The sequence below is a fragment of the Pseudorasbora parva genome, chromosome 8, assembly GCF_024679245.1.
Source record: "Pseudorasbora parva isolate DD20220531a chromosome 8, ASM2467924v1, whole genome shotgun sequence".
Taxonomy (NCBI): domain Eukaryota; kingdom Metazoa; phylum Chordata; class Actinopteri; order Cypriniformes; family Gobionidae; genus Pseudorasbora; species Pseudorasbora parva.
The window spans coordinates 32,718,319-32,737,090 of record NC_090179.1 but is presented as its reverse complement, the minus strand read 5'-3'; the positions used below and the strand labels follow the sequence as shown (position 1 = coordinate 32,737,090).

At 37.1% G+C, this 18,772-nt stretch overlaps 1 protein-coding gene across 1 annotated transcript in view; it reads right to left on the bottom strand.

The window, feature by feature from the left end:
• Positions 1–5,668: 5,668 nt before the first annotated feature.
• The window catches only part of arhgap35a (Rho GTPase activating protein 35a), a 95,092-nt gene continuing 81,988 nt past the window's right edge, over positions 5,669–18,772 (bottom strand). Inside the window, exons 5-7 of the mRNA XM_067450969.1 lie at positions 16,155–16,286; positions 9,131–9,236; positions 5,669–9,045 (exon numbers count right to left, since the gene is read on the bottom strand). Of these exons, the coding sequence (XP_067307070.1) occupies positions 8,619–9,045; positions 9,131–9,236; positions 16,155–16,286 (665 nt within the window). The 3' untranslated portion in view covers positions 5,669–8,618. The remainder of the gene's footprint in view (positions 9,046–9,130; positions 9,237–16,154; positions 16,287–18,772) is intronic.

Below are 18,772 nucleotides of genomic sequence, written 5' to 3'. Positions count from 1 at the left end.
ACGTCTGTTGTGGACCTTGATTTATAGCAGTATTGAGGTGTTCAGTTTATCAGAATGAGCTTTATTGCCAAGTATTACACAAACAAGGAATTTGCCTCGGTGACAAAAGATTCCAGTGCACAGACAGAATGAATGGACTTTGTTGAGGACTAATAGAGCCTACATTCAGTATGAGTAAAATAAGTACTGGTAAAATCAGATACTCTTAAGATTGTTATTCAAGTCATATTGGAATTGGTGACTTGTAAGTTGTAATTGTGTAATTTTTACTGTAAGGTATCTGCACTTTTTGGGGATACTGAAAATAATAATTTCTACAAATGCCTTATGAAAGTTGGTGTGCTTGTAAGAAAAAGGAAAAAAAGAGACTGAAATCTAAAAATAATAATACTAAAAAGGTAGTTATATGCAGGTAACCTAACCAGAAAGCAAAACAGAAAACCGAATCCAAGTCTTGGGTGTTGCTCGCTGTATTTGACTGTTTTCAGCTGATAGTGCCAGCACCATTTACAGCAGCATTCATCAATTTGACCATCAGATGATCAATAACAGCATCCTTACTCCCAGCACTGCCATCAATCGAGGTATCAGAATCGAAACACCCACGGTGACCCGGACAATCGATGTGTAGTCTAAGGACAAACATGGACCTAAGGAATCATACTTATCCTGTTCTGGAAATAAGAGACAGGGGTTAGTTGTCACCAGGTTACTTTGGAAATGCAATATGTTACAGATTACAAGATCTGCTATTAAAAATGTAATACCGGTAAGTAGTGTAACTATTTTAACTACTTTATTAGAGTAATGTAACTGATTACTTTCAATTACTTTTCTAATTTACAGCACTGAAACGCCGTTTTATCACTCATGGTGGAATCTCTCAGACTGGTTGTGGCCTAAAGCTTTCATTGGCAATGTGGATTGATGCAATTGTCAGACATGGTGCGCTACAAATTACAATGAGAACCAGTCAAAACCACCAGAATAGCATCCCTTTACTAAACGTTTTTTTAATGGCAGGAGGCATTGTGCACATCAAAAACGGGCAAAGCAACAAATTAACTTTAACATATCCTTGTTTTATATTCAAATATAGCCCACTTTGTAATAATTCATATTATAAGTAGGCTTACTATAAAAAAATTCTCAGTAACTAATAACAGTTACATTTATTTTGTAATTAAATTATGTAATCTAGTTACATCTTGTCACACATTGGCCAAAACAATGTTTTGATATTTTGTATTGTTTTTTTTTCATAATTTTTTTTTGCATAGTTATGCCTATCATATGCCTATATTTATGAAACTGCAAAATTTTAAAAAAGTATTTTATTTTTATGAGCATTTTATAGACTATTTGTGAACAATAGGCCTATTAATTATGTCCCAGCCACCGTTAAACCATTCAGATGAGAGAGAGAGAGAGAGAGAGAGAGAGAGAGAGAGAGAGAGAGAGAGAGAGAGAGAGAGAGAGAGAGAGAGAGAGAGAGAGAGAGAGAGAGAGAGAGAGAGAGAATTAGAAATTTGGAGAATACAAATTTTAAACAATCAAATTTAAAATCAACTATCATATTTAACTAACAAATATCAGCTCAAACCAAATACTAATTTGTGTCTATTTTATTCAAAACATCATTGTTTTTCGTGTGCGGAAAATGTAAGGATTGGGATGATGGCTACAGGTGGCTTTCGGTTGCTAGTGCTGGTGTGTTCATATATCGATGCTCCACTGTGACGCCGGGTATGAACCGTTTGAGTCGGACGCATCTGAATTCAAGACTCGGAAAGACACGGATGAGCAGCGATACGTGCCTCGACTGATCATAAGACGAACCGGACATATTTACTTTCAGACTTTGAAACTTTCCGGAAAGTTGCAGGCGAGAAATCTAATCTACCGAGACAAAAGAATAATAAAACAATGAATCTTTCTATATCCTAAAAATGAGCCCATATATCACATTAGGCCGTTTATATTAGCCTAAGTGTTTATATACATGTAGCCTAGGCCTATTAACTCTACATATCACGCACGTGTTTGTAGCATTTCTGCTTTTAAAAACTCAAACAATGAGCTGGAAAATTAAATGATGATGTATCTCTAATGACAATAAGTTATAACTCATCAACAGGTGTGAGTCAGAGGTCCGATGATTCATGGATAGAATGGCAAATGTCCAGTAGCCTACTGAAAGTTCAACAAGCGAGACCCCTTGTGGTCAGTGTTTGTCATTGCACGTGAAACACCGCGCACATAAACTTACTTACAGCTTAAAATTAGGTAGTTAATACAAATAATCAATTAACCTAATCGGTAACCGGTTTATACCGCTAACTAAAAATACTGAAAGACAATACATTGTGGAAAAAAAATCGCTTTGTTTTTTTTTTTTGCGCATGCAGGACACGTGAAAGAATATCAACTGGAACATTCCAGAAAAACGCAACGCTCTACAGTTTTGAGGTTAATTGAAAAAAACCTTGTAAAATAGTACTTTAGATAAACAAACTAGCCTAATATCCTTCCAGAGCTGGGAAGTATAAATACGACCAAAACAAATGAAAAAGAGTTTTAGTGTCATTTTGACAAAAAGGAACATTTAGAGTCAAAATCAGATCCACATTTTTTTTCTCAATAAAGTGTTTAACAGGGTAAATATTATGGAGTCATTTAAACGTAATTTCTTTAAATTTGTTTTTAGTCTGTGTTGCATGGATGGACCATATATTATATATATATATATATATATATATATATATATATATATATATATATATATATATATATATATATATATATATATATATATATAATTTTTTCCAATTCAAATGTTCAAAAAGGTTTTTCCAGTATGAGACTACAGGATGGGCAGAGAATGTTGTCCCTAAAGGGAGTTGTCCCTAAAGAAAAAGTATTATTTCAGAACCTCAAATTATTTTTTTTAAACAATTTTATTTAAAAAAGCAGATTCAAAATACCTGCTTTATAATAAACCTAATCCCTCTTTCAATGTAGATTTTACATTCATAAATGTAAATTCTTGAACTGTGAATCTATTTATTCTTACAAGATATAAAACATTTACTTACAATTTCACTCTCACTTAACAAACAAGTTCTCAGAACATACAGTTTTATACGGCCTACAAACCTTTCACTGTACTAGTGTAATAGTCATTAATTTGGGTAATGCCCTTGTTTCCCCTTTTATTTGCTATTTGGTTCTACTTAGAGCTATATGCTGTGGCTTATTCATGCCCCCCCCCCCCCGATGTTATTCATAATTTGTATTATAAAACTATTTATTTTTAATTTTTAAAGTTATTCATAATTTGTATTATAAAACTATTTATTTTTAATTTTTAAAGTTATTCATAATTTTTATGTTCTAATTTTGCTGTGACATAGTGTCGACTAATGTTCAAATAAAATACTGTACACTCTGGTCTTTTTTGTAATCAATTTATTAAAGGGTGGGAAAATGTCATGCTTTTATTGTGAGAAATTGTTTGCTAAATAAACTATTATATTACCTAACATAAAATTAACCTACGAAAAGTAGCAAAGTTTAAACACACCGATAGGCCTATTTGAACATAACAGCCTATCAACTGATACCTACTGCATTCATTCATTTGAGAAACTTTTACAGATTTCACTTAACTGACCACACCAGGTATTATTGTAAAAAAAGAAAAAGAGGCTCACTGACTCAAGAGTTAGAATGGCAACAATCTGAACCATCTGATTAGCACTTTCTGCTCTAAAGGTTATAACAGGGTTATCCTAAAACAAATAACTTTTTGTGTGTGCGTGTGTGTGTGTGTGTGTGTGTGTGTGTATTTACAGTTCAGATTCCCAATGAGTAGGCCTACTTGAAGAATGAAGGACCATGTGGTTCTGAAATTAGACATTGATCAGCATACACTACTTTGCAAAGAAACAAACCAATACACAATTATGATATCAATGCCAAGCAAAACAATATTTCATCTAAAAGTATTTTAAAACATTTTATAGAGCATATTTTATTATTCTTCCTCAAATGCACCATCACATATACAGAACATATGTAACTTGCAGTGAAATTTAAACCTGCTTCTTAAATTGTAAGATAAGACGAACATAAGAAATAAAGATGTAACCGCAGTAGAAAAAAATGATGCCTGGAGGGATACTTTTTCACAATATTAATTGTGAAAAATTCTATCAAACAGTCAAAATATGGGGAGTATATTTTATTTTGGGAAGAAGAATACACTTGGTTAAGATATTAAAATGAGAACATTTGTTTGGCAAGAAAGGCAATCTCTCGCATATAATTATGAGTTTTATTCTTCCAGTGAAGCTCATCTTTGGGAACATAAGAAGGATTGGAAATAAAGTTTAGTGAGTTAATGCCCAGGGGAATGGCTACTATAATCAAAAACAAGGGAGAATCAACTAAATATTAATAACAGATTAAATTACAATGTCAGTGTATGCTTTATTTCATGTGATATTTTAGGTTTTCCATGCCTTTTTCTGCATATAAAAGCTTGACTAATCACAATTCAAGTTTATAATTTCCCAAAGATTCCGATGGCTAGTAATAGCAAGCTAACTTTGAAATCATATGCTCCCACCTTCCCTTTAGAGCATCTCCAATGTCACGCCTTCTTCAAAACACACGACGGAGCACAGCCAGAGCAGAGTCTGCAAAGCGTCATGAGACGAGAGACGGCATTACCTCATGACTCAAAGCACATAACATTACAATAATAATTAACGTAAACAATTTAAGGAGCTCTTACTTGTAGCACCTGACTGCTGCAGATTCATTTAACATAGAAACAAGTCAGCTCCGGTTAAAAAAAATCACGGGTTGCCCTCATAAATGCGGTTACGAAATGGCGAACGCAGCATAAGCTAGTAGTTTTGGTTTAGGAGGAAATGTAAACAGTTGCTGCTGTTTGTTTTTGCCACTCTTTGTCACAACTCTGCATATCCTTACACTCAGGAAAAAAAGGTACAGAAGCTGGCACTAGGGTGGTATCTTTTCAAAAGGTGTTCCTTTTAGGTAGTAATGTGCACCCTTTAGGTACAACATTGTACCTTTTGAAAAGTTACCAGCCCAGTGACAGCTTTTGTAGCTTTTTTACTGAGAGTGTACACAATGCGCTGATGACGTGTGATGTCTGTGCGAGCAGGTCTGCGGAAGTACGGAAATACATGTGTTGACAGGAAGGTAGGACATCGTATCATTGCATTAGGGCCATTTTTTGGTCTAGATACTTCCACATAACATATTTTGTAATATTTAAACCACTTCTATTATCGATTGCTATCAGGATGTGAGGAGTTGAGAGTTTCAAGTAGTATAACAAAAAGTGTTTATGAAAAATATTGCCTACCCTACTTTTACTAGTGTCACACATACATTTACGTATTAAAACACTCAAGTCATCTCCTATGAACATACCTGACAATGCTCGGATGTTACATTTTGACGGCTCAAATCCTTTTGCGCACCCGTCTTCATTTTCTCTGCAAATGCCAAAAAAACAGAATACACCAAATTCTGGTTTATATATCATTATAGTATGAGTAAGTTTTGTGATCAAAGAGCACAGATGTATAGAATGTATACATTCAGTAACTATTCAATAAAGACAAGAGACAGATTGTACAAGATTGATTTATTAACTATAATACAGGTCACAGAAGGCCTTACTGTTTATACACCATTCCCATTGAGACCAATTACCAACTCCTTGGCAAATAATGATGTTTACATTTTTTTTTTTTTTTTTTGGATGTAACTTCATTTATTTCATTATTTTTTCCATTCTACTTTTTTCTTTGTTCATTTTTTTCTTCCTTTTTTTAATACTGAGAGTGGCAGACCCCTCTCCCTGACCTGGTCTTGAATCATGCACTACATCATTGTGGCCTTTACACCATTCACAAAAAAACTGTTAAAAAATGTTTTGTCTCATTTTTTAATTATTAAAATAAAACATAAAAAGAAAACCTTTTCTATCACCATTGACTATAGGGCAAAGTGTCAGACCCCCTAACGTACAAATAAACCGTTCTGAATATAATTTTGCTCCTTTCTCCTTTAACTTAACAGACAATCTGTCACCATTGTTGAAAACATAAAATGAAACAAAAAATAAAGTGATGCAGCCAAATCTGATTGCTGAACCAATATCAAATTTTTAATACACGTTTGTCATGTCGCTTTTCGTTTGTCATATGTCCCCTGCCCTTTATTAATTGTTTTTTTTTTTGTTTTTGTTACGTTTTTTTTGCACAGTCTTTGGCTGCGAAGGACAGTCGCCTCTGAAAGAATATACATTGAAAATACACAGAGAATGCAGCATTCATACACAAAGTACCAGGGGCGTATAGGCCACACAGCTCCCGATTTCCCAAAATATACCGTTACTTCTGCTCTCTGAGGGCAAAAGACGTAGTGTTTAAGAAGAGTTGCAGCTCATCACAGCCAATCAGAAGTCAGACTGACATGTTAAAAGGGGTTAGGGCAGTTGTGGTTCGTTTACTGGTGGTGAGAATTTATATGTATTACAGGGAGAGATATGCACAAAAATGAAGTGAAATCTGCAGTGGGATACATTCGTTTATCTCCATAAACGTGACTGTTTCAAAGTTTCACAATGCCCGTTCCACTTGAAAACCATGGCTCGCAATAAACAGACTCTTTAGTGTTGAAATTAACACAAAAGTCATACAAAATTATCTAATCGGGTGCTAGTGAACTCACTTAAAGGGATAGTTCACCCAAAAAAGAAACGTTTGTCATCATTTACTCGCCCTTATGTTGTTCCAAGCCTGTACACGTTTATTTATTCAGTTAAACACAGACGATATTTAAAAGATTGTTGTAACAGACAGTTGATGGCACCAATTGACTTCAATAGTAGGAAAAAAAATACTGTGGAAGTCAATGTCAACTGTCTGGTTACTAGCAATCTTCAAAATATCTTCTTTTGTGTTCAACAGAAGAAAGAAACTCACACAGGCTTGGAACAACATGAGGGTGAGTAAATAATGCAATTTTGAGTGAACTATCCCTTTAACAAGGTATAAGTGCTGGGGAATATTGGTATAAACCATTACTTGAATGCTGAATGCCAACTGATTTCAGCTTTTTTAAATATTTATTTTGCTACAAAGTGAATCGATGTGACTTTAAACGCATCCAGCGTTTTCTAGAACAAACAAAAATGTAGCATTATGAAAACAAGATGAGTTTTAACATGCAATACCTGTTTTGTCCACTGGGTGGTAGTGTTGTGCTCCAAGAGCCGACGAAGGGAAAAGTCTAGTTACAGCTAGCACATTAACGTTCCTGTTTCCGTGCCCATGTTTTCTTCCCCTAATCTGTCTTTTAAAAACTTTTGGGATTTTATACACAATGTCATCCTTCTGAGGTCAACTCTGAAGTACAGATATTTAGTTAGTCTTGACAAAAGCCACTAAACTGCAAGCTCATATTCAGCATAAAATCGGCCTCTCTGATTTCAAACACTAACGACTTTATCTTTCCTGAAAAAAAGATTATTTCCATCCAGCTATACCACTGTCATCTTCCACAGTTCACTGATTCATTGCCATCTGAATAGACCGGTACACAGCGTCTACTCTAGTGCAAACTTCCTTTACCTTCCAGAACTCACATCGTGAGGTAACTCTTGATTTAGTGCATACCTCCCCTCCAAATGCAGGTGGACCACAACCTAACCCATGCTTAAAAGTCACCGCTTGTCGCTTTTCCAATCATCTGCACGAAAACAAGTCCACAAATCTAACATGAACTAGAAGGGAGGGACTTCCTGCAAACGTGTAAAAAGAAAAAATAATACATCTCCCAAATGAACAGATACTGAAGAAAGTCGAAGACCCTCATGGAACAGGAAATCGAGGGTTGTGAGGACATTCTGCAATAAAAGAAGCATTAGTCTTCCAGCATGTTCTGGAGGCTCATGTGACGAGATACAAGTGAGCAAAAGCATTCCACACACATCCATCCCAGCAAAACTAGATCCAGTTCATCAAGTTCTAGTTTTGTCTTTTGATTTTTGTTCCTCTGTAAAAGGCTGTTAACAAGCAAATCAAGATAAATAAGGGGTAGGAATGTGGTTATGTTGCTGCGTCAGAAAAAAGCATTTCTATTTCGTAATTTGATAATAACAATGGTCGAAAGCTGCAACAAATATCTGGTGAATATATGCTAGTTCATACAACGCAACACCCATTGGTGCCATTGGTCGACAAAGACAAGGGTGCGGCATGTACGTCATGTGGATCCATAAGAAATTTGAGTTTGGGGGTACCACACTTCATGTGCGGTTGTATGTGTGTGTGTGTGTGTGTGTGTGAGTGGAGCATAAAGAGACAGAGCGGTGCTGCAATTTATGGATTAGAATGATGCAGAAAGAGGGCAATGAAGTGTGGTTGACGCAGCTCATGGACCAGCTCTTGACCTCTTTTTCTTTCTCTCTCGTTCCTCTCAAGTCAGGCACAGCCGTGCAATCTCCTCGGAAATTTCTTCCATTCAATTAATCTCATTCAGTGCTCCCAAAGTTCTCCTCCTTGTCTACAGGTTCACAGCATGTGTTGTTCCGTAGGGGTGTGATGAGGGTGGAGCTGAGGGAGAAGGGTCTGGATTGGGGATTGAGGGGTAGGGGGAGGAGAATGGGGTGGGGACTGTTGGGCGGGACTGAAGGGCGGAGCTATGGGTTGTAGTGGGGTGTAACAGGTGGAGTAGGCAGAGCTTGGTATGGAGGAGGCAGAAGAAAAGGTGGTGGTAGGCGAGGCGGGCTGTCCAGGCAGGCCGCTAGGTGTGTCGGCCAAGGGTTGATTGTAGAAGAAAAAAGCACACTGGTGGATAAAGGTCTCGATGATTGTCTGGTAGGTACGTGTGGCCGTCAGCGCATCCATGGTGGTGAAATCGGGCCGCATTAACGTCGGCCAGAAACAGATGGACAGATTCTCGCTGGTCATCAGGTTCAGGCGGCTGTTTTGACTCACCCTGAAAGAAAGAGAATAAGTGAGAAAACATTTGTGCAAATGAGCTCGATTGTGTGTTGTGTCTTAGGGATGGCTCCGATGCTCACTTGTTCAGGTGAGTGATGACGTATTTGAAGACATCATAGTTTTCTCGAGGGAACCTGCGGAGCACGTCCTTCATGGTGTGGAGACGCTGCTCTCGATCATTGATTTCTGCAGGGGGCCGAGAGGGAACACGGAATGAGACACAAACACATTTATTTTCTTCATGCTTCACAGGTGTCCAACTTGTCCCACAACACACAAATAGTTAGAGGGCAACCAGACACACACACACACACACACACACACACACACACACACACACACACACACACACACACACACACACACACACACACACACACACACACACACACACACACGTTAGTACTGACAATGACTTAAACGTTTAAAGACCATCAAGGCTGAACAGTCTGTTTAATGTTCTTACTGGAACATCTCATCAAACATCTCCCATTAGTTTCAGAAAATCAATAAAGGCACAAATCCCAAGAACGAGTAGATGCATTTTGAATTATTAACAATTGACCATTAACATATCTAGCAGTGTCCCACAATTACAAGGCCAACACTGCTACCATAATATTTCATTACAATTTTAGTTTAGTTTCATTACAATTTTACATTTTGGAAGTAACAATTTAGACCCTTTGTATGGCATGGCAGGAATACAAATAAACAATCATATTTCATTTCATAAATTTTTACACAAATTGTAGATTTCACTGCATTTGTCAAGCTGAACATTCGACTCTTTAAATGGACTAATTAATAGACAATAAAAGTGTTCCTTTAATTCATGTTTTAAAATGTAGTTAAATAAAACAAAGCAATTAATTATTATATTATTTTACATATAAAAAGACAAATTTAAAACGGTTTAATTCAAGTTTTAAAAACAGTTAAATAAAATGATAAAATAGTAATTAAAATAAAATAATAATAGACTTCTAGTCTTTCCTAATATTATATCAGACCTGTCAAATTCTGAATACTAATTGTGACTTTGAATATGTATCTGCAGAAATGTAATATCCCCAGTTGCTCCAGATGAAATCTGTATGGGGGTTATTTCCAAAAACACTATATAGATTTGGCTTTGGGACCTCAGATTGCTTGGAAGCAATGCTTGAGGAAGTAATTCAGGAATAATGAGTTTTAATATTCACAAAGGAAGCAGCATGCTCCACCTAAATCAATAAACAACAACTGTATGGAGGAGTAACAGTGAAACGGTGTGTGTGTGTGTGTGTACTAGACTTCCCATCAGTCTCATCTGGGGTGACTGAGGGATTGTTTAATGAAGCACAGTGTCTCTCACAAACACAAACAGTACATGTACAGAAATAGTTGTGTAGTGTGTGCAGTCACACACAGACACACACACGCGCACGCCCTGGGTGCAGCGAGCTTGATGGTTGCGGTGAGTCAGAATGGCTTACATCAGCCCTTAACGCTGTGAGCCCTGTGTCAGAACATGTGACCACTACGGCAGATGTGTTCCTCCCTGGTCACACACACACACACACACTCTGATGTCAGCATTACACACACTTACACACTGACATCAGCATTATGCATTGTAGCTTCTGATGCAGAATTACTGCAGTAACTACAAGGAAAATGTGCAAAACCACCATGAGGCCAGAGCATTGTTATATGGTTGCTAGTAAGGCTGCATGATATTGGGGGGGGGGAAAAATCTGCAATATATATTGCCATATAAATACAATATTACCCAGTGACTTGAATAGCTCTATTTGAAAATAATTAATCATTCTATAATAATATGAAACCAGGGTAAAAATTACATTTCCTTTAAATTTGAATGCAAATTAGGGCTGCACGATTATGACAATTATAAAATCAAAGTAGCTGATTATTTCCCTTGATATTATAATTAAGATTGATAATATCAATTCAGAGAATTTACATTAAAATACTCTTATAACTGGGGGAAAACTGGATGTCATATTCTTTATACAGAGTAGAATATGCATCCAAACCAGTTCCTAGAGGGTGCCATTTAAAAGCAATAAAACTGCCGGACATAATGCGTCTTTGGTCACTATCATAGTAAACACATACACATACTCATATGCATATTTTCAAATACCATAACTGCACTCAAAAAAAAAAAAAAAAAAAAAGTGTATTGATCTCAGTTGCACAAAGTAGATTTCATAAACACTTGTCTTTGAGACAAATTTATTCAAACATACACTGTATATTATTAACTGTATATAAGCTCCTCTCAAGTGTTTTTATAGCTCACTGACGAACCGTGAATACTGGATAACTTTCCTGAGGTGAACACAACGTTAAGTGACATTTGTTCACCAGCTGTTTTATTGTTTGTTTTACGGTTGAAACACTGATGAGTGATTACATGAGATATGATACTATTCAGTAAGTTGTACTGTATCTTTCAACATACCTTTTAAAGGGGGCGGTGATATGCTGTTTCATACATACTGAGCTTTTTACACTGTTAAAGACTTGGATTCCTATCCTAAACATAGACAAAGTTTCAAAAACTAAGTTGGACGTTTGATGGAGTATTTCTGTGTCAAAAATACTCCTTTTGGTTTCTCACAAGTTTCGGAGAGTTTTTTTCGAGTACGAGTCTGCTTGACGTCAACGGGTCGGAATGTCCTTGTATGGGCCGTACGGGCTCTTCTCCCGATAGGATGCGCACGCCTGACTAGAGCGAGAGAAAAAATGCACGCCCATAAACACTGCACTCAGGGTGCAGATCCACTCGTCCGTGCAACACTTCTGTCGCGCCGCGCTCCACTTTATTCCTATGGGTAACATCAAGCGACTTTAACGCGCCCGCATAGCATTCCAGGAAGGCAGCGCTGCATTTGAACCAATTTGAGCGCAGAAATGACGAGAAGCGTCACAACATTGCTTCAATCGTGTCGCAAAGGTGGATCTCCACGGTCACTGCTGTCAAAGGACTTCACGAAATCAACAATGTTACCAAAGAAGTGTGTTTCTGACAGAGCGGTCCCAGCCATAAAGGTTCGGTCCTGCTTTGGAAGCAGGAGGTGAGTAAACCTGCTTCAAATGTCTATGTTGTTGGCTATCGTCACGTAAGTAAACATCAGTAAACAACACGATCGTGTACAGTAATTTATCAATGGAGCATGCGATGTATGGTGTGTGTTTAAATACATTTGTTTAGCTGACCAATATAGGTGTCAGTTTATTTATTGTAAAACCACCCAAACATAAACCTAGGGGACGTTCACACAAAGCGTGCTATTTCATTCAAATGCGTTACTCCATTGTTGTTCTATGTATAACACTAGTCTGACGTGCAAAACGTTTCGTCTTGCTACTGCTAAGGTTTAGTCACATAAAATAGTCCATAAACCAAATCATGTCATCATAACCCACGAGTAAACAAATGCAAATGTTGACAAGCCACTTAATACAGTCCATACCACAGAGACGGACGTCCTGCTGTTGCTGTTTCTCCTGTTCAATTTATTTCAGCCTCCGGATCTGATTCTGGATCATATATGTATTAGTTGAATCTGATTGATAGCCATGGTTTTAGAGCAAGGTTATTTTCGTAAACGAAAACTGAAACTAAGACTAAACTGAATAAATAAAAAACTAAAACTAAACGAAACTAACTACTCTTACTAAAAAACTAACTGAAATAAAATAATAATTAGCAAAAATAAGTATTCGTTTTCGTTATTAATAAGCCCCTATTTAATGTGGTGGAAAATCTGACTGTTGCGGTTGAGGGAGTGTCTGTATATTGCGCTAATGCGCGTGAAGTGATCTGAGGAGGAGATTAACCGCTGTCCTGTGACGGACGCGTGCAGACAGTCAACACACGGCAGTTCACAAAGAATCAATGCGTCCATGGCAGTGAAATGGGATATAACGCAAGGTAATGAGATGCACGTTGAACCTCTTTTAACTTAAGCTCACTGTTTTAGAATGCCGTTTCTTACGCGACGAGAGACGCAGGCGCAAAAGTCAGCAACTAACGTTAGTAGCAAGTACTAGCCTACTGTGCGTTTGAGATTTCATGTTTGCATAATATTGACAGGCTCAAAGGTGTTATCATAATCATTTACTACGAATAATATTTTTATCTGTGTGGAGACATTTCCCCACAAAGTAGGGAATACCAGGACACACACACACACACAAACGTTTGTTTATAAGTGAGGACATTGCATGGACTTCCATTGAATTTATATCGGTTAATGATATTTTATATCCGCTAACCCAATCCCTATCCCTAAACCTACCCATCCCAAGAACGTGCAAAACAATAGATTTAATAAAAACATGTTTTGGCCGATTTATAAGCCTTTTTAACTAGTGAGGACATCTGACTGGTCCTCACTAGTTAAAAAGGCTTATAAATAATAAGTTATCAAAACTATAATAACCTTGTTTTAGAGCAACGTTTTTTTTTCCTCGTATGACGATGTCAGCTTTCATCAGCTCGTGATTCTTTAGCTCCGCCCACACGATACGCCTCCAGCCGCTCGTTTTTTCCGGAAAGACTCGGTACAGCCTATCTTTCTTTTATAAATATAATAAAACTAAAGACTTTTTGGAGATATGAAGGATGCAATACTACTCTATAGGTACTTAAGATTGACATGAGATTGACTGAAACAGTGTTTCACCCCCCCCCCCCCATTAATGTTCATGTATGTTTTTTTCATGCTATAACTTGTAATAAAGTAGCCTGACCTGAGTGGGAACTCACTATTGGCAGGGCTCAATCCAGGGAATAGGATAGTGCTACAAGTAATAGGATAGCGCTAAAACCAACCAGAGCAACAAAGAAGAAGGTGAAGCGGAGCTTGTTGATAGTTTTCCTGCCCACTCTTGATAGACAGGACATAATTGGCCCCATATTTTTTAAACAATCGGCCAATGGGAAAGAAAAAATATTACTTACATCAGTGCATCCCTAATTTGAAAGGCTACGTTTGGCTGTACCCATATCCTAAGTGGTCCCATGAAAACTGAAGCATACTTTGAGCTTAATGCTCAACAATAGGTATTTGAACGAAACCTTGACCTCAAGTATTAGCAGTAGTAAAGTGATCTCGAAACATCTAGATGCCATGGTGTATTTAAATCCTGCCCAGACATTAATTTGAGACTTAATATGCAAATATCTAATCAATCAGTATAAATAACCAACACTGGTAATCAAAAGATGCATTAATCCAAGTATCCCGTTGAGACATCTAATAGATGGCAGATCAACAAAGCAAAAGAATATTCAGAAGGCTTTAAAGCAGTGCAGGTTCCATTGCTTTCAGAGACTAAAACAGAACAAGCCTGCTGGGCGGTTGCCATGGTGTCCAGTGACAGACGGACAAGAGCAAAGCCCCGCCCACCACCTGCCGAGAGAGACACGGCAATCAGGTGACCTGCCGTCTGTCTTCTCTCTCCATTCCCTCTTCCTTCTTACTCTCAATGGGCTTCTGTAATGTTTTTGCATTAAACCAATCTTATAGTTTTGGCTTAAACTACAAATAACAGTGTAGTTTAGGATAGCATGGCTATTACTATATATTGCTTGTGTTTATTTGTATTTTTAGGAGTTTTTTCAAACCCATGACCCACTGAAGGAATACTTCACAGAAATGTGTTATTTCATCATTTTACCCACCATCACACTTTTCCCAGCTGACTTTCTATCTTCTGAACACAAAAGATGATATTTTGAAGAAAAAAATGTTAGTTATCATTGTCTGTCATTGTATGCACAAAACAAACCATGATATTTTTAATTTGGGAGTGAACTCTCTCTTTAATCTTTTGGCATAAAACATGTCCCGCATGTCAAAAACCACTTAGAGAACATATTAGCAACCGAACAGCAACGTTCAAGCAACCACCCACAACACTCCATAGCATTATGGCATTATCCTCCCACATTTTCCTCTGAAATTTTGTTATGTATAATTTTTTAGCGGCTTGAATTTTAATCACTGATTATGTTGGCATTTGATGGATTAGATTCACAGAAACTCCAACCAAAAAATATGCAGACGGCTTAAATGAACATTTTCTATTGCCACCTGGACAGTACTGAGATTTTTTTTTTCTTGCATACCAAATTGTTTAATTATATACAAAAAAAATATTCACCTGCAAATTGAGTGACATGAAATAATGATTGGATACTGAATACCGTAACTGAACCAATCAATTGTATTCTACTACACCAGTGCAGGCTTGGATGTTGCGATTAGTTTTCTGCTGAATCAGGCCTGCCGTTTGAGAAACTATTTAAAGCATGGTAATACTTGAGAGGGCTTGTTTATTGAGAAACAGTCTGGAGTGTAGGACTAAAGGCAATCTTAGGCTTCGGTCTCATCACTTTGGGTTGGAGCAATGCCCAGAGTAGACAATGCTGAACTTCACACTGAGAGAGAGAGTGTGTGTGTTTGTGTATTACAGAAAGAAGTCTATAATGCCGCAACAGGAAAATGCACTCAGTCCATTTCTGCCAGCATGTTTCTTAGAGCAGATCCTATTTTACTCACTGGTTAATCCATTGTTTTTCTTTTTCTCCCTCTAACAAGAGCTCTCTACACACAGGGGGTTCACCAGAGGAGATCTCCAGAGCACACTAACCTCTGAGGACTACATCCAAGCACACTGCTTTCTGGCAGTAAACATCTGGCCATGGAAAATCTTCCCTGTGTCAGTGTATTTATTGATTTTGAGAGTCTTAATAGGTCTACGTACAGACTTAGAGAGTCAGACTTGTAACCCAAAGGTTGTGGGTTCAATTCTCAATACAGGAAAATGACAGAGGTGCCCTTGAGCAAGGCACTTAACCCCCGATCGCTCCAAGCGCCACAGCAAAATGGCTGCCCACTGCTCTGGGTGTGTGTGGCCATGGTTTGTAGTTTGTGTGTGTGTGTGTTCACTACACATTGCTCCTAATGTGTGTGCACTAACTTGGAAGGGATAAATACAAAGGACATATAATAAGTATGGGCCTTCATGTCATGTCACTTTCACTTGTATCTGCTCTCTCTCTCTCGTGCTTATACTCACTGAAGGCCTCCACCAGGTCCACCTGCATACTGTAGGGTACCAGAGGATCGGGCAGCTCCGAGAAGAAGCTCTTCATAGCTCCAGCCACTGTGTTCACAGACATGTCCTTCTCGACCAGGTCAATGTTAGGGTCTATAATGTAGAGAAGCAAAGATGACTTTGGTTAGATCTTCAAATTTGTGAATCACTGTAGCTTCTCAAGTTACTAGCAAATTAAAGTAATTAAATTACAATCAAGCTTAAAAAAGTAGTAAAAGTCCACCCTGATCATTCTCAGGATGTGACCAGCTAAGTGAATATTATCCCTCATATGGGTGTTTCTTTTTTATTAAAACTAACAGATTTCAGCTTGTTTTTCTTTCAGTGTTATATGATCACATTAAACAGATCTTTTTACCATGCATAAAAGGCATGTGAAAAACGTTTTGTTACTTTTCACACACTTCCCACAGATTTTATAGTTGTATCCTCGTCCCAGACGTTCAGTCTAAAACTAATTAATTATACATACATTAGATTATTATAGTTTTAACGGTACAAAATTAAGAAAAAGTGAAATAAACCAAAAAGTTTAATATTTACTGTAAAAACAGCAGTGTAGTGATTGTGAAATATTATTGCAATTTAAAAAAAAAAATTGATTTAATATTTCAAAATGTAATTTATTAATGTGATGCAAAGCTGAATTATCAGCAACAATGTGCCAACAAAGTGTCACATGATCCTTCAGAAAGCTCAAGAAACATTTCTTTTTATTATCAATGTTGAAAACAGTTTTTCAGGATTCTTTGATGAATAAAAAGTTCTAAAGAACAGAATTTATCTTTAAATAGAAATTATTGTAAGAAATGTCTTACTGTCGCTTTTGATCATCCTTGCTAAAGAAAAGTATTAAGTAAAAAAAAAAAAACAACATAAAAAAAACACTGCCCATATTTGAAGAAATACTTCAATTGACCAGCACCATCATTTTGAGTCACTTGACTTGGTCACTTGAGACCCTGAAACACATTATGGACTGAAATATAAAGGGAGTTATTCCCACCATTCCCTCCTCTAGCAACGCACCATGTGCTCCAGTCAAGTAACTGCCATTGAGATGAATGGAAAGGCAAATAGACGGATTTCACTAGGTATTATAGAAGTACTTAATCTGAATTAAAAGTAAAGCGTTTTACGTTTAAAAACAAAAAAAAATTTTTTATCAGAGGCATCAAGGGCACAAGACCACATGAAAATATTTTACAGTCAGCTTCCAAAATGCAGCTCCTTTATTCACACAAAGCGTCTTCCTAAAACAATGTGCCTTAAAGTCAAACCTGTCCACTCTTCCTGTCTGATTGCATCTCCAATCTAACGGCTGATCCAGCGAAATGTGTATCTAATTAAGAAATGTGTGCTTAGCGTGCAGGTGTGAAAATTGGTGCATGGAAGAGGGTGAGAGGTTACGAGATTCAAACAAAACAAGCGATGATTAAAACAACAAAATCTCAGGTTCTGCCAATATGATTAAGATAAAGCTATAAAACATTCCCCGTGTCGCTCTACATGCGCATTACTATTGTAATCTTTCAGTCTAGCGTGTTAAATCCGGTTGACCCTGGATCAGTTTCTCTATACGTCCTGATTCTATTTTATCAGAGATCGATAATGGGTGTGTAGCACCTGATTGTGAATCGTCTGACATTTCTCCACCTGCTCACTGGAGATGGCTGGGATGCTGCCGAGCACATACCTGCCCAGTAATTTCCACTGTAATTGTATTGTCACCTGCCTGTGCGGGGTTCTGATCGATCAGACATGAGCCTTCGCCTTCTATTAGCTCATGCCGATCCGAACCGGGCCCAACCAGATCAGTGGAGCGTGTGCGCTCGCGGTTCATTACCCAAACCAATCTGCTGGTAATTAACTGACCTTCTCTTCCGGCGCAAATACACACACACACACACACACACACACAGCGGCCTGTGGTGGTCCACACAGACATGTATCTACAATCAAAATTAGAGATTTATGGCTTTTAATCCATGTCTATTAGCTTTTTCAAACAAATAACCTTTTTAAAAGTAAATTATATTTATTAAATATTTAGTTAAATTTGTTTTAATATATTTTTATATATTATACTATTAATGTTTTCTATTGTAATAGCTATAATATACTATAAAATAAGCTATAAAATATTTTAAAATGTATTCCTGTGATGGCAAAGCTGAATTTTCAGCAACATTACTCCAAATTATCAAAGAATTGCTGAAAATTTTTCAGGATTCTTAGAACTTTCAAAAGAAACTTTAGAAAACTTTTGTAACATTGTAAATGTCTTTACAGTCCCTTCTGATCAACTTAATGTGTCCTGGTTAAAATTATTATTTATAATCAGTGACTCCAAACTTTGAAATGGTAGTATACATTGTACATGACATTATATTATCCTTTATTATGTTATACACACACATTTATAAGTCTTAACCATATATATGTACGTCTTAACAAGCAAAAAGAGATGCTGTGCTGTCGCTACACGAGTTTGAGCATAATACAAGCATACTCTATGCGCTCTGAAATTATGCTTTCGTAATGGCCCTCGGTGGGCAGGATCAATAGCTGTGGATCAG